This window comes from Cyprinus carpio, chromosome A23 (assembly GCF_018340385.1).
Source record: "Cyprinus carpio isolate SPL01 chromosome A23, ASM1834038v1, whole genome shotgun sequence".
Classification (NCBI taxonomy): domain Eukaryota; kingdom Metazoa; phylum Chordata; class Actinopteri; order Cypriniformes; family Cyprinidae; genus Cyprinus; species Cyprinus carpio.
The window spans coordinates 9,616,045-9,632,925 of record NC_056594.1 but is presented as its reverse complement, the minus strand read 5'-3'; the positions used below and the strand labels follow the sequence as shown (position 1 = coordinate 9,632,925).

At 35.3% G+C, this 16,881-nt stretch overlaps 3 protein-coding genes across 4 annotated transcripts; all 3 read left to right on the top strand.

The window, feature by feature from the left end:
• Positions 1–252: 252 nt before the first annotated feature.
• Positions 253–2,720, top strand: zgc:158296 (uncharacterized protein LOC791212 homolog). Its single transcript, XM_019102749.2, has 4 exons — positions 253–528; positions 1,645–1,832; positions 1,947–2,134; positions 2,220–2,720. The coding sequence occupies exons 2-4, from the start codon at positions 1,650–1,652 to the stop codon at positions 2,368–2,370; spliced, it is 522 nt and encodes a 173-aa protein (XP_018958294.1). The 5' UTR covers positions 253–528; positions 1,645–1,649; the 3' UTR covers positions 2,371–2,720.
• An 840-nt stretch (positions 2,721–3,560) lies between these two features.
• LOC109088584 (NF-kappa-B essential modulator-like) lies at positions 3,561–13,116 on the top strand. 2 transcript variants are annotated; one of them, XM_042712959.1, is made up of 15 exons: positions 3,561–3,836; positions 5,150–5,337; positions 5,421–5,716; positions 5,808–5,876; positions 6,070–6,255; positions 7,084–7,145; positions 7,341–7,388; positions 8,444–8,546; positions 8,656–8,771; positions 8,857–9,009; positions 9,117–9,207; positions 10,047–10,190; positions 10,326–10,462; positions 12,185–12,258; positions 12,443–13,116. In XM_042712959.1, exons 2-15 carry the CDS (start codon positions 5,154–5,156, stop codon positions 12,598–12,600), a joined length of 1,821 nt encoding a protein of 606 aa, XP_042568893.1. In that variant the 5' UTR covers positions 3,561–3,836; positions 5,150–5,153; the 3' UTR covers positions 12,601–13,116. The 2 variants fall into 2 exon arrangements, with proteins under 2 accessions (XP_042568893.1, XP_018958299.1); XM_019102754.2 differs by lacking the exon at positions 7,341–7,388.
• A 1,343-nt stretch (positions 13,117–14,459) lies between these two features.
• Positions 14,460–16,632, top strand: LOC109088585 (translocon-associated protein subunit delta-like). Its single transcript, XM_019102755.2, has 6 exons — positions 14,460–14,620; positions 14,853–14,971; positions 15,049–15,123; positions 15,202–15,291; positions 15,898–15,963; positions 16,143–16,632. Exons 1-6 carry the CDS (start codon positions 14,569–14,571, stop codon positions 16,245–16,247), a joined length of 507 nt encoding a protein of 168 aa, XP_018958300.1. The 5' UTR covers positions 14,460–14,568; the 3' UTR covers positions 16,248–16,632.
• Positions 16,633–16,881: the final 249 nt, after the last annotated feature.

The window sequence follows — 16,881 nt, the reverse complement described above, 5'->3', positions numbered from 1 at the left end:
TATTACAGTTCGATGTATAAGCATACAGAGTACAATTTAATTTTACTTAATAATAACAACACTGTAATACAATTATATACATTTTTAGAGTCTGAATATTTTTGAAGCCCACTACATGTTTCCTAAAAAGTTTAAATTAGTAATTGTTTTAAGTATGAGAAGATATGTGAGGAAACAGGCTGTGTGTGTCTGTCCAGTAACCTGATCGGTGGTGCCCTCTCCATTCCTCTCCCCAAAATAACTCTACGCTCAGCCTGCTAATTCTTCACTGGGTACAGACACTTCCACACACCAGACTATGGCAAAAAACACAAGGCAGAAAGAGTGAGGTCACACCTCCATACTGTAAGTCCCCTCCATGCCTCCTGCTCCACAGTTATAGTTTGATACAGGCCACATATTCATCTGTTAGAGATCGGAGATTGGCAGTGTCTCTCAGATAGCTCAAAATAGCTGCTATTGCTGAAGTTACTTTTTTGACCTGCACCAGGATCACAGTTTATTTTTGGACCAGGACTATTGAATAGGGTAAGTGATAAATATTAATAACTGGTAAATATTTTGCATTCATGGGTATTCCTAAATTGAATAATAAACATTCTTAATAAATATTTGGTAATAATAATAATCATATTTATTTACTATAAAAAAGAAATGCATCATCATTGTTTTAATTACTAAATATTTTAGTGATTTATTTAATTTTTTACATTGATTAAATATCAGATGTTGACATTTGCATCCATACAGTACTGATGAGTTCATCTCATCACTTCTCAGTTGTGTTACAGTATGGCATATGAGTAAAAATAGTGAGCAAGAGTTGCCAGGGTGTGTCTCATCTGATCTGAGTTGTATTTGTGACATGTTAATTGTAGTTTGTCACGTTAGTTTCGTGGTTCTCAGCAAGGGGACCAGGACCCTCTAGGGGGCCTCAGCAATAAGACAAAACAAGGTTAAAAAATAAGCAAAAACAGTTAAAAAACAAAATGTGTGCTATAATAATTTTTTCTTATTTAAATTGCCTCCCTTCACAACTGCCATTATTATTTAAGAACCAGGTTCTCACAATCTCAGCCAACCTGGACATACTGTTTGAGGGAGTTTTAAAAGTGTGATTTCTAGACCTGGAAAAGTCATTTAAATTTTTTATTATGAAATTATATTAAGCCCTCTCATGTCATATATTATTGTATTGCTACAAATTGATATTTGTGAAAAGTAATTAAAAACACACTGTTTTTACAAAAAAGAAAAGTCATGTAAATTAATAAAAAGTGTAAACCATGAAGAATACTCAGTTATTGGGAATATAAGATTGAATGATTTAATTTTATTCATTGCTACTCCAAGTTTCTGAAAATAAAAAGTTAGAAAAGGTGCAGCTTTGTCATTATAGCAGAAGTATCAGAAATATCTTGGGGGGCCTTCAGATATCTTACAATGGAGTCCTTGCAATCAAAACGTTTGAGAACCACTGCTGTAGTTTGTCTACTGTTAACTAAACCATTTAACCCACAGATATGCTAAAAAACTAAACGGTTCATAGAAAAGACTAGTTACTGTGTTGTTTGGTTCTGCACTGATTTGGAGATGTGAATGAGAAATTGCACACAAACACTAACCCTGTGTTCTGCTTTGCAGTCAATATGATGTCAGACGAGTATTTGGTGGAGTGTAATATTGATGATGATGATGATGATGATGATGATAAAGATGATGATGTGAAGGAGATCCACTCGTCTCCGCCTCCTCCTCCTCAGTTCTCCTCCACCCCGTCCCTCACTCAGGGTGAGATCAGGGATCCCTGTGGCATCAACAAACACTTGAAGGTGAGCGCAACGCTCACTTCTTATCCCAAGGATGCATATGTTTCCACATATGGAGGGTTATAAGTGAAATAAACATGACCAGCAATAAAATCTTCCTGTTCACTGTGACACCAGATAGAGTTTAGTGATGTTTTGGCGGAGCCCGTGTCCACACACAGCTACGACCGCGTGTGGGTGTACAGCGGCATTGCCTTCGAGTCCATGCGGCTGTGGGGTTACCGCTGCCTGACAGCGCTGTGTGCGGTTCCCCTCTCCTGTCTCTGTGGCTGTCTCTTTGCCCTCCTGGCCTGTATGCACATCTGGTAAGCTGTTAAGGCAGTTATTTATGAAATCTGTTACATTAAGAAAGGTTTCAATCAAAAGTAATGTCACTGTCTCTTGCCATAGGTGTGTGATGCCCTGTCTCCAGGTGTTTCACAGCTGCCTGCCCTGTGTGAGGTCACTGTGGATGAGTGTGGTTAACATCTTCATCGCTCCGCTCTGCACATCTGTGGCTCGCTGTTGCAGTGGCATATATGTGGTGGTCTCCAAAGAGTGATGAAACGCTGGAAGGAATTTGAGGAAGCTTGTCAAACTGCTTTTCTCTCAATTAAAAACGAAACAAAACATGAATGCTTAGAATACCTGAACCGTTTTGTTATTTGAAGCTAACTATGAGACATTCAAAGAAGAGGATTACATGTTATTAAATAGATTTTTATTTAATAACCTTTTATATTTATTTTTAATCCATCTTAATGTCATAAATTCTGCATAGGTTTGTCTTATATACGAAATTACAATATAACCTTTTTACATAGAATCTGTTGATATTTTTTTCCTGATGTTTGATATAATGCTTTGATGCCATGTCATACATGTTCTTGATTAAAACAACCACTTAACCTGCATCTTTGTACACAAGCTGTAAACTCTCTTATTTACTTCAGTCTTCAGTGTCACATGATCTTTCAGAAATCATTCTGATATGCTGATTTGCTGCTCAAGAAACATTTATTAAGTATAATCAATGTTGAAAACAGTTGTGCTGCTCAATAAAGTTTTCTTTTCAGGATTATTTGATTAATAGAAAGTTAAAAAGAACAGCATTTATTTTAAATATAATAATAATAATAATAATAATAATAATAATATCTGTGTATGTGTTGTAGAAAGAGAACATATTTAATTGCATATTTAACAAATAAATCTTTGTAATGTAACAGTCAATTTTCCCATCCACTGGAACAATTCCATTCCTTTAAAAAACATCCACAGCATGGTGAAATCCCAATGCTCAAAGGGTATCAGTTTGATAATTTTTTTAAATCAATATTTACACTTTTATACTTAATCAGTTATCGTTTTTCTAATATCAGATCTACCAATAAATAGCCATTTAGTGGATCTCTAAACACATCTTCACATTTAACAGAAAACAACTGTGTTTATAGATAAAGTAAACCTAATAATCTCATCTAGAGAGCTGATAATAATAATTATTAGTAATATAATATTGATAATATTTGTAATGCATATAGGCCCCTATTTTTTTTGCGTCAAAACATAAATAATAGTTACTAGTGGGAGCGGGATCTCTTGCGTATTCTTGATTAAAAATCATGTCAAAAATTACTTTTAGACATTAAAAGGGTTTAAAGCCTCATTTTGTATTGGTAATAACAAAAACAATCCTGCTGAACAAGTTTCTTGAGAGTTTTTATTGTAACGTGTCTTCCCATAATTCCCTCACCCGGAAACAGCGCACAGTGTGATGAAGCGCGGAAGCGTCGCGGGGGAATTCCTCGACATTCTGCACCTGTCCGAGCTTTTCTGGACGTTTTTAGCTCATTTACTTTATCAAACTCAGTTTTAACTCTCCAGCTGGGTGAGGCTGAAGATGTTTGCCGACCTTAGCGTCTGTGGTTGACTGTAAACCGGGCCGTGTTTCCTCGGCGGAAGACCCACCTACCACAGTGGATCTGTGTTAGCGCAGTTGGTCAAACACTGAGCGGCTTAAAACAGGTAGTAATTACTTACCTATTACATCCTCCGATATATTTATCACATAATTAATGTACGTCTAATGAAATTGACTCGTGTTAGTCTGTGGTTTTGAATGTTTTAGTGTTTTAAATGCGCTGATGCTAGTCGTGTCGTTAGCTGAATGCGTCTGTCCTGTAAACAAAACATTGGATCTCGCTTTTCAGAAGATGTGAGAAGTTATTTAAAATAAACTTGTCAATAAGAAATAATTATCGGCTCAATATTAGACTTAACCGTTTTTTTTTTTTTTTAAGTGTGTGTTTGTTTTTAGAAGCAGTAAACCGTTTTTAATGGGAAAGGATCATTAAACTATAGTTTTTGTGAACTTAAATATGATTGGAGTGATTATTTAATTTGAACTGTAGCGGTGTTAGGAGCAGAAATCTTAATGCATCGCCCCATTTAGCCCGCAGTTCATCCTTTGCAATTTTAAACTTAATGTGAGGGTTTGGAATAACATAATTAATAATATAGTATAACCTAATCCATCACTGAAAAACCTTAGAAATCAATAATTTTGTTTAATAATAATAATAATAATAACCTTTCAGGGAAAATAAGTTGGTAATCGTTGGTAAACTAAATCTTCAACTAAAAATGAAAAATACTTCTTACTTAAGAATTTATTAATCTTAGTTAATGTTAAATTCAGCATTTACTAAAAATATTGAAATCAAAAGTTGTGTTTGTTGATATTATTTAAATGAACCTGAGCTGGCATTGGAGTAACAAATAACAGTTGTATTTTTATTAACTTTATTGATTGCATAATTGCTTAAATTTACAGTCATTCTCTCTCAAGTGAGCAGTGTAATATTTTATAGTCCAAAACGGAGATGAAAATAACTTAGAACTTTGCATAAATGTAAAGGCACAAATGTAAATCCCAATAATAATAATAATAATAATGATAAAAAAAAATTTTCAACTTTTACTAATACGTTATTAAAATTAAAAGTTGTATCTGGTAATACCATTTAATAAACCTGAGATAACATGACCTTATAATGAATAGTTGTATTTCTATTAACTGACAGAGATTAATAAGTACTGTAACTGCACTTAATAAATGAATTAATTATAGCACTTGTATATCATTGCTCTTTTGTTGTTTTTGATTGCTTCCATTGTCCTCATTTCTAAGTCGCTTTGGATAAAAGCGTCTGCTAAATGACTAAATGTAAATAATAAAAAATTTAATAAATGCTCATTGTTTGCTGCAGCAGTTGCTACAAACTGGAGTTTAATTTCAGAGCTCCAGATGTTTATTATTGGCTGGTCTTCTCTCTCAGGATCATGGTCCAACCGCAGCCGTCAGGTGGCTGCACACTGCAGTGGGAGCTGACTGGAGAGGAGACTGTAGGTGCAGAGGGTCAAGGGTCACTGATGGCCAGTTCACAGGGGTCTATGAGGGTCCCTCCTGAATTAGCGGGAAATGAAGTGGTTAATAGACTCATAACAGATAATCATCAGCTACGAGGTGAGACTTAAGAGATCGTCTGTGCCAGACACATTGGCTATTGATAACATAAAAATACATAAACAACTCTAAACGATCTGCAGAGGCTCTGAAGCGAAGCAATGATGCCCTCAAAGAGAGATGTGAAGAGATGGAGCGGTGGCAGAGGAGGTCGAGAGAGGAGCGCGAGTTCCTGAGCTGTAGATTTCGGGAAGCCAGAACTTTAGTGCAGCGACTGGCACAGGAAAACCAGAGCCTGCTGGGACAGCTCAACCACAGCATCAGTCAACCAGGGAGTCCGAGTGTCGGCATCCCTAAAGAGACTGGAAATCAAAGCCAGGACCAAGAGCTGAAGTGCACCAATGCAGAGAAGAATCTCCTCATGGACTCACCAGAAGTAGGTTCTTTTGTGAAGCATTTGGAACTTGCAGGAAGGTGTTAGTTCATTGAATTAAAATTAACATCCCTTGTTTGTTTCATTCCACAAGGATTTAAATGAAACTTTACTGACAGGCCGAGCTGAAGGAGATGCTGACAGACACACAATGCCTCAAAGTTTGGTAATTTACCACTTTATATATTTATCACTTTTAATGTAACAATGAGTTTGTCTGTACAACAGAGCTTTATCAGCATCTGCTTTGTCTTCTTTTGGATGTGGTGTGTTTTATCCTCCTCGTTTTTACTGCGTTAAAGTACAGTCCAAACGTAGCTACAGATAAGGTCATCTTTACAAATCTCTTTATTCTTTAGCCTGCTGAGGGCTCTAATGAATTTCTGAAATTGCTGAAAAGCCACAAAGAGAAGCTGGAGGAAGGGATGGGGGCACTGAGGAGGAGGAATGAGGAGCTGGAGAAGGAGAAGACAGAGAATGAGAAAGAGAGAGAAAATCTCCTCGCCACTGTGGAGCAGTTACGCTCCAAACTCAAACTCACTCAGGTATGAGGAGTTTGATGTGGTGGAGACAGAGAATGAGAAAGAGAGAGACTCAGGTAGAGCATTTCATTTCCATTTGTTTATTGATACAGTTTTTTGTATTTTGTGTTTTTGGAGTTAAATTGTACAGTGTATTTTTTGCTCAACTATAACAAGGTCATAATAACTGCATTTATAATAATTATTCAAAATTATTATTTAGATCAGTTCTAAATGATATACAGTAGTGTTCAAACGTTTGGGGTTGGTAAGATTTATCTGTTTTGAAAGATGTCTCATGTTCACCAAGGCTGTATTTATTTAGTAAAAATTACTGTTAAGCAGTAATATTATTACGATTTCAAAATAACTCTTTGCTATGTGAATATATTTTAAAAAGTAATTTATGACGGTGATGGCAGAGTTGACTTTTCAGCAGCCATTTCTCCAGTCTTCAGTGTCACATGATCCTTCAGAAATCATTCTAATATGCTGATTTGCTGCTCAAGAAACATTTCTTAATGTTATCAACATGCTTTTTCTGGAAACTGTGAAACATTTCCAAAAGATTCTTTAAATAGAAATGTCAAATCAACAGCATTTATGTGAAATAGTAATCTTTTATAACATTATAAATGTTTTTAATGTCACTTTTGAGCAATTCAATGCATCCTTGCAAAAAAAGAAAAAAATCTTACTGACCTCAAACTTTTGAATGGGTCTGTAGCACATCACAGCACAGGACACTATTGTTACTGGTGTTCTTACAAAAAGTTAAATAGCTATTATTTATTACACTTTGAGCTTAGGAGGTAATTAACTTCTTCAATTGATTAATCCTTTCTTTATTAGAATGTTGGTGTTACTGAAGAGTCAGTTCAGCAGACAGGTGCTCTCACCGTTCCTGCAGAAAGGTAGTCTCAAATGTTCGGTTTACACTGATCTTTCTCCCTGCAGGCTGTAAAGAGCTGATAGTGATCCTCCCTCAACTCTGCATGCTTGGTTTCTATTGTAAAAAATCTCAAAATGCTTCGGCTTCCTCTCTTTTAATGTGAATGGTGTGGAATCTCTCTTTTCTGTCTTCTGTCTTGATCCATGTGTCTGCTTAGCTCTCACTTGGCTAAACTAACTGAGCAGCTTCAGGCTACACAAGGCAGGTGAGGGGAACTATATCTCACTGTGTGCGTGCTCGAGTGTCCATCCCCCAGTTGGTGTTCCCAGAACACGGTGTCTGTGACTGGAATGAGACAGATGCACTGTTTTGACATTTGAGATTTCAAATTTAGAATTTTGTTCTAATGTTTTGTAGTTTTTTTTAGTTTTTTGAATTTTGAAATTAATAAATTTTTTTTTTTATTCATCAAGGACCCATTAAATTGTTTAAAAGTGACAGTAGATACATTAATGATATTACAGAAGATTTTATATGAACTTTCTATGAATGAACTTGAGAAAAAATTAGCAGCACAACTGTTCATTCATGTGACATTGGAGACTGGAGTAATGGCTGATGAAAATTTAGCTTTGCCATCACAGAAATATATTTAAAACTAGTTATTTAAAATTTCACAATATTGCTATTTTTACTGTGTTTTTGATCAAATAAATGCAACCTGTTGTTGACCATAATAGACCTCTTTGAAAACATAAAAAATCTTACCAATCCCAAACATTTGAACAGTAGTGTATAATTATTTTTGTATTCATATATTTTAGAAATAAAGAATTTATGATGTTATAATGCAACCTGTTGTTTATATATTTATTGGCATATATATATATATATATATATATATATTATATATATATATATATATATATATTTATATATTTTTTTTTTTATTTGTTTTTTTTTTTAATTGGAGTTAAATGAATAATGAACATAGTAAATATACCAAACAAGTGCCTAGCACACATAAAGAGCTTGTTGTCTGTCTTTCAAATGTAAGAAAATGGCCAGAATTTGCATCTAGGCAAATTCTAGGCAAGTATTTTAAAGAAGATAAAATATAAGAGAGTTTGATTTGTTTAACATTTGGTCTTTTCATATTCCCCACACTTCCATTAGTTTTTTTTTTTTTTTTTTTTTATTTTGATGACCTTAAAATGCTTATGATAAGGAATCAATTGATGTGCAGACTTGTAGTGCATTTGGTGGTGAACTGCAGTAAGATGGACGGTTAATCCAGTTTCTGTCTTTGCTGTGATGTAGGTACAGGGAGCTCCAGGAGAAGCTGGACTGCCTTCAGAAGAACTCTGTGCAGAGAGACAGAACTGAGGCTCTACTCAAACAGAAGGAGAAGGACTTTATTCAGGTACATAAACACAGATGCAACCTGTGATACAGGCCACTTCTTTCTATGCTGAGCTGTGGCAGTATTCTCAGTATTTTGGGATTAGTAATCATCATCTTTGGGTTTTTAGCTGACAAAGGATAGTGAAGCTCTGAGAGCTCAGGTCACGTCTCTACTCGGAGAGTTGAATGAACGACAAAACTGGCTGGAGACAAGTGAAGCAGAAAGACGAATTTTAGAGGATAAGTGAGTGAATCTCTTAGTCCTTGTGCATGTGTTTGTGTATGAGAGTCAGCAGCTATGTGTGTACAAGACCTGTGTGATCCCTCAGGTTGTGCAAGAAGACCGAACGCCTGCAGAATTTAGAAAGAGATATGGAGCAACAGAAGAAGCAGCACAGTGTGACAGTGGACAATCTTTTACTGCAGACACAGAACCTAGAAACTGCGCTGAAGAACGAGAGGCTAGTCATAGTGGAGGAGAGGTGAGTAGCGGGTTGGAGAGCCCTGTAACAAACGCAGCTTCCTTTTTTTTTTCCACTGTTATGGTTGTATCAGTAACCCACAATCCCTGTTGCTCTTCTACATCTAGGAGGAAGTTGGCCCAACTCCAGCATGCGTACACGTGTCTGTTTCAGGATTACGATAAAAAGCTTAAAAGTGAAAAGCAAGCCAATCAGAGGGTAGGTATCTGCTGTTTGTATTTTTTTTTTATGTTAAAACAGAATTTTCAGCATTTCTATGTGTGGGTCAATGATAATCACACAACTGTCCAAATATCATATTAAAGAAAAATAAGACTCATAAAAATATTTAATAGTTTTTCAAGCAAAAATAAAATTAACACAGTTGTTTATTAATATTTGATACGGTAATGCTAAAGCAAAGTCATATGGTGAGGTATTATTTTTGTAATATCTGTTTACTACGAGTATAGTACATTTTTGTAATTTTGTTATGTGCTATCATAGTTTTAATTTGATTTTTTATTTTTTTGCTGTGTATTTTAATATTTAGCTTTTAGTTTTATTAATTATAGTACTTAAATTTATTTAATTTCAGTTAGTTGACGTCAACATTTTAAAATTTTCATATAAGTTTTTCATCAATATTTATATTTTATTCAGCTTTTTCAGTCATCGAAAGCGATTTGTAATAGTTTTAGTTAACAATAACACTGATATGGTGCAACCAACATACAAAAAAAAAACAATATAAAATAGTACATTTATATAAATAAAACCCATGCAGACACTTGAGATTGTGTGTGAAAGTCAGTAAGCTTAAATAAATCTTTATTAATAATCTGTAATATTTGTAATAAATATGAAAATAGTTTTTCCTTTTCTTTATGGTGTACACCCTTATTAGTCATTGACCCAAGTCTTAATTTAAATGCTACAAATCTAGAAAACGGTGACTGTTTGAGGGATGTGGTAAGCACTTTTGAAAATAGGTCACTGCATGGTTCGTACTAAAAATGTGTTAACGGAAAGTGTAAATGTGGTAATTTCCATTTCAGGGAGGAGAGGTGGACACTCTAGCTAACAGGCTAGCAGAGGCTGAGAAAGCTCTGGCCCTGAAACAGGAACTCATTGATAAACTCAAGGAGGAAACGGAGCGGCTGAGAGCTACATTAGAGACTATACCAGTGCTGAACGCTCAGGTAAAGATAAGACCTGCACACTCATGTTATAGAGCTCTTACAGAACTTACTCTGTCTTAGCCTGTTATAAATACTTATTTTACATACATGCTGCATATAATAAAACAAACACAATCACACATTTTATTTTTGCAGGCAGAGATCTATAAGATGGACTTCCTGGCTGAGAGGGAAGCCAGAGAGAAACTCAATCAAAAGAAGGAAGAGTTGCAGGAGGAGCTAAGTAAGGCATTAGTCGAGATAGACAGACTCAAGCAAGAAGGAACTTCACGGTACGAAAAGAGATGGACAGAGTGACTACTTTATCATATATGTTATTGAATGCTATTAGTGTGTGTTTTATATATATATTTTTTTTATTGGTATCCATCATATTGGATGTTAAGTTGATAATTTCCTTTATTGTTACATTTAAATGACCTGTCCTATCATATAATATTGCTTATTAAATTATTCTTGTTTTTAAAGATTAACTAATAGGGGTGTAACGGATCATAGTTGTTCCATGATCTGTATGGTACAGGCCCCACAGTTCAGCATGTGACTCGTGGATTAATTGCAAAGTTCAGCCATCACAGAGCGAATGTTTATCATTTTCACATGTTTTTAAGTCTTGCCGAAAAATCAAACATTCAAACAATTTTAAACCATTCAAGTGCAAGAAGGTGCAAAAGAGAACTCCGTTTGAAATTCAAGCACCAAGTTCTCTTAAATGTCTTGTGCTTGAATAGACACACACACACACAAAATGATCTTGGTGAGTATCCTTGTAAACACAGTCGGTTATGACGTAGGTGACTGTACACAGTTGAGAAGGAAATCAGATGTGTAACATTATATTGGATCCTTGCATTTGGTCTTAAAGTGACAGGAGCCTAATTTACCTGCTGCTGTCTGTCATTAATGTTAATCAAACAACAAAATAAAAAGAGAAAAACCCTCCCTGCTCTTCACTGAATAACTTAGTAGATTTAACAAAGATTAATATGTATTTAACCTAAACAATGAAGACTTATGAATGTTATTTTACATTTGAATCTGAATTAGTGCTGTCAATTGATTAAAAAAGTTAATCACGTTTTTTTTCTGAAATTAATCACGATTAATCCCACCTCACATTAAAGTTTTTAAGTATACTTTTATATTGCAATAATTTCACATTCAATCTTTAAATATACAGAAATTGAATAAAGTTATCAATCGCCAAATTCTAAATTAAATATAGATGAATCTAAAAAGTTACTGATTTCCTCATTTTCTTTTGTTCTTTGATTAACAGACATCACAGCAGCTGGATTTGCTGATCTGACGCATCGTATTTTCTCATAGCGCTCTAGCTAACTCTCTTCAGCTCTTAAAGTCTCTACTAATGAGCTGAGCAATTGAATAGGATGTGTTAGATGAGGGAGACCGTGCTGGGTGCTCTAGGACAGTTTTGAAAACCACTGCTTTTCACCGTTTCACCATACCTTTTATTTCATGCTCGCCATTTCTTGAAGTTGGAGTGCGCTTCTGAAAAGTTTCCCATTTGATGTGGTCGTAAAGACGTTATGTGTCTCAATAAATGCAATTCTTGTCAAGGAAAAAGAGACCGAAGCAGCAGTTGTGAGTTGGGTGGCCAACCATAGCTCCGCCCATGCGTTAATTGCGTGAAATAATTTTTATGCATTAAAATGAAAAGATTAATCACATACTTTAACGCATTCATTTTGACAACAATAATCTGAATACAAATGTTAGACCTAAAACTTTTTTTGCTGAGCATTTAAAATAATGGAATTTAATTTTTATTGTATTTTTCTTTAAACCAAAAATCTACTTTTTTTTTTTTATCATATTCATATTAGAAATGCCAACTGAGAATTTTAGTTGAAATAATTAGATGATATGCCAATTGATCAAATTCAATTTAAATGAATCACATAGATATGAATCTTCATTTATAAAAACTTCCAGATGTCCAAGAGTTACATGTGAATGTTGTTTCCTCACAGAGCTCGCATTGAAGAGATGCAACAGCGACACTTGGAGGACTACAGGCCTCGTCCACACCTGCCTCCTCCAGCCGGTAAAACATCTCATTCAGAGTCTGCATCAACTAAAACACGCACGCACTTTCCTTTGTTATTAATATAATTGTTGTTAGTTTCACTGATTACATGGCAAATGCAAGAATTTTATCTTATAGTCCATTATATTACTCGTCACCTGAACATGTTTTGGGTCTCAACTTGAAATTTCTGCTTTTGAAGCACCAGGAGCGGCCATGTTCAACCCAGCCCAACCTCCATCTGCACGCAGAAGAGACGACGATCAAGACGAGCTGCCTGATTACCGCTGTCCCAAATGTATGTACAAGGCACCAGACATGGACACACTGCAGATTCACGTCATGGACTGTATCCAGTGAGAGAAGATCTTCAGGTGTTCTTTTGACACCTGAGTGAACTATAACAACAAACTAAAAAAACTAAATACCAGAAGAGAAAATCGAGAACACAAGACGTATCTAAGAACATTTAATCCTGCTGCAGATTGACTTGAAGTAGACAGATAGCAGATCTTTAGCAGATGTTTTTATCATGTGGCTATAGAGCAGGCACTATGTTTCTGTACACTAGTGTGTGTATCTCTTTACAAAAAAAGGCTCATCTGTACTGCCTTTCTGTGACAGCATAGTGTAATGTACTGCACGTGTGAATGTTTGTGTCTGCTTTATGTCTGCACACATCTGACAGTGATGGCGTTTCCTTTATTCCTGTGGTATTTGTTTCTCTGGATGTACGCACGCTTGAGGATTCATGCCCGCCTGTATTAATGTTGTGTATTAACAGCCAAAGTGAATATGGGAGAAAAAAAAAAAAAAAAACCTTTGTACAGACTATTGTTATGGAAAGATTTAATGAAATAAAAGTATGAATATGAATCCTTTTTTTTTTCTTTTGGCAAGCACATGCTGTGTGTGCTGCAGAAGACTTTGTGTATTTTCAAATTTGCGTACATTTATGAGAAACTCCGCCAAAAGAAGGAAGAGTTGCAGGAGTAGCTGAATAAGGCATTCGTCAAGATTTTATAGAAATAATAGCTATATTATTATGACAAATAGAGATATTTTATTTTCATTGGTTTTGGTCAGTTTTTGATATTTAACTGTACACAAGATCATTTTTAAAAAATAATTTAAAACTATTAACTGTAATCTATAGCAAATCTCAAAATATCCATTTTTTTATTTAGACCAAATAGTATAGAATTAAATTATTTTATTATAATATTATTTTGTTATTTGAATTGTAAATTAAAGTTTAATTTTGATTTGTGGTTTGATTATTAATTTGTAATATTATTTAATTTTTTATTGATTTTTGATATTTGAATATTATATCTGCAATAGTTACAAATAGCAAACCAAGTGAAATTTATTTGATGTTTTTGTGTTAATTTGCACAAGCAGAACATTTCACAAAAGTGAGTTTTAATATATATGTGTGTGTGTGTGTGTGTGTGTGTGTATTGAATGTTAAATATTTTTGGAAATGTAAATATCAAATATTTATTACATCACAATGATACAACAATGCATAATACTTAAGTTTAATAAAAAAAAATCACCTTGTTCAGTTGGTTAAAAATATTAATGATGGTATGTGGAAAATCATTACGCAGATGTGGCAATCATTAGCAATTAAAATGCATTTTAAAATTTCTATATTCTTCCCGGAGATTACAACTACTTTTGAAATGTCTCCCCAACTTTTCAAATATTTTCTAGACTAGTGGTTCTCATTCTTGTTTACTTCAAGGCCCCTCACTTTCCAACACTTTTTATTTGGTATAATAGGGACATTTTTTTAATAGTAAATAATATTTGCATGCATTTTTTTTAGCATGTAAAGTGTGATTACTTAGATGTAACAATAAAATTAACATCAGTTATATTAATAATTATATATTATTATGAATCACTTGGAAGCTTGCTAAGTCTCCCCTAGTGGCTCCAGCCCCTAGTTCCAGACCTGCAAAAAGGCTCTGGTTTCAGCCAATTGTCATTGACTCGTATTTCAAAATAAAACTTTATAAATTAAACATGGTTTCTAGTTGATCTAAAATAAAATATGCTATATACATAAATATGTCTATATAAATAAATATGTTCCGTGAGAGATATCTGGATTGGGGGGATATCACATGCCTGTCTGTCAGAGGGAGGAAGCCACGCCCCGTTTTGGAGCTCAGTACCGGCGGCTTTCACCAGAGGCCGCTCTCGCTCTCATACACGTCATGCTTCCGCTGAGGTGACGTGTCTGTCTGTGTTTCGTAGGGTTTCTTTCCTCAGGTTTGAGTGAGTTGAGGTGACTTCTGCTGCCCAGGGATCAACATGATGCGAGTTATAACAGCTATTTTGGCTCTTTGTCTGAGCTTATGTGCAGGTAACTTGCCATTGTCTTTCAATGACAGCTCGATATACAGCACCGTTCATTCATTTCTTTCGATCTGTTCGCCGATCGTCAGGCTAACATCGTCTAAAGCTGACGCTGAATTGGTTCTGTTTGATCACAGTTACCTATTACAAACCTTTATAGATCACTTAAACTACTTAAGCGAGCAAACCCGAGCTGTGACATCTAAATGTTATCGGTGACCGGTGTTTTCTCTCCTCAGCTGAGACGTGCACAGATCCAGCCATTTCTCCGTCTTCATACACGACGACAGACGCGCTCATCTCCTCCGAGACCGTCTTCATCGTCGAGCTCAGTCTGGTTTGCTCAAACGGAGCTCAGGTGAGTGGACTAACGCTTCTTCACTCGTTTCATTGGTACAGAAGTGTGGACTGAGCAGACTAGTGTTTTGTTTTTAGAGTGTTGCCCTGTATGCAGACGTCAATGGCAAGCAGTTCCCTGTGACCAGAGGCCAAGATGTTGGCAAATACCAGGTACAGAGGACTTAAGCCGTACATGCAAGTTCTCCCTCCTTATGTAAGCAACTGCTTCATTTATTTCTTTTTGTCCAGGTCTCGTGGAGTGTTCCTCATAAGCAGGCCAGCTCAGGCACGTATCAGGTCAAATTCTTCGATGAGGAGTCTTACAGTACTCTAAGAAAGGTTGGTAAAATTAAGGAATGATTGGGATAATTCCTCCATATGTTAAAGTTTTGTCATCATTCGCTCACCCACATGTCATTCAAACTTATATGACTTGCTTTTGTGGAGCATAAAAGAAGATATTGTGAAGGATGTCCAATGAGCACCAATATAGTTTGGTTACCAGTATTCTTAAAAAAATAGTTTTTTTGTATGTGTGTGTGTGTTTTGCATAAGAAAGAAATTAGTAAATTTTTGTATGAGTAAATAATGACAGCTTTCAGTTTTGGGTTAGTTATCCATTTAAAATACTTGATGAGCAATGGCGGAGTTTTATACATGGAATGGCCAAGGCTTATTCAATATCGCAATATCGCGTTGATTATCGAAGGCGATTCATCTGGGATAATGAACGCGATATTGCGTACCTTTTCAGTGATCTACGGCTCTGTCTATTAAATGCCGCTCCATTTGAAAGCAGGTGATGGCGATTTAGCGGTAATCACGGAACCAGATTTACTGACTAGATGCGCATGATCATATCATTCGATATATCGCCCAGCCCTAGGCCACTGTTGATGAGAACCGTATATTCAGTGTTGCTGATGAAAATGTTAATGCTTTCAGGCTCAGAGAAACAATGAAGATGTTGATGCCATCAAGCCATTGTTCTCTGTCAATGTGGATCACAGGGTAAATATGCATACTATCGCCTTATCTTTGTAATGATTAGGGCTAAGAAAAACCTATAAACCGATATTAACAAAAATATACCTCCACATGGGATTGTGTTGCTACTACTTGTTTCCTCCCTATGGTTTTGTGTCATTTGTCTCTGTTTGTTTATTTATCAGTGTATTTATGAATTGCAGGGTGCATGGAGTGGTCCCTGGGTGTCCACGGAGGTCTTGGCTGCTCTGATTGGCATTTTGGTCTACTACCTGGCTTACAGCACTAAAAGTGCAATCCAGGCTTGAGATTTTTCCTCCACACTGTTCGAACTGGTCTTTTGGCATTCTGTATTCTGACATTTAATATGCAGATATTAGTGCCATGGACACCTTGGCTAAAACATGAGACTGGTTTGTTGTAGAGCTTGAGTGAAAATATCAATACGGATATTAATTATAACAGCCAAAGTTGGTGTTATGTTAATATTTTTTTTTTTTTTTTTTTTTTTTACACAAACACAAATTTAAGAAATAAATGTTTTCATTTGTGCTATTAATATTAAACCTCAGAAAGACAAAGACTGGGGTGATTATCTGTGACTTATCATCATAGTCCACTTCTGTATTGTGAAATGTCCCAAATATCGATGAAATTCATTGACTATGGGAATAAACAATTTTTCCTAACTCATTATGTATTTATTTATTTATTTGTTTTTAGTAAAGCTTGTTTAATTTACCACCATAACCCAGATTTCTATTTAAGGAAGCAAATGTTACGTTGACATAATTTGCTTCGAGTATATATGTGATTGTCAGTATATTTGCATGAATACAGCCGTCTGGTGCACCTTTATTGCAGAACCACAATTGATATCTTCAGTCACGTGACCGTCTCGAAGACCTGGAGGACAAAACATCCATAGAACTGCAGCACAAG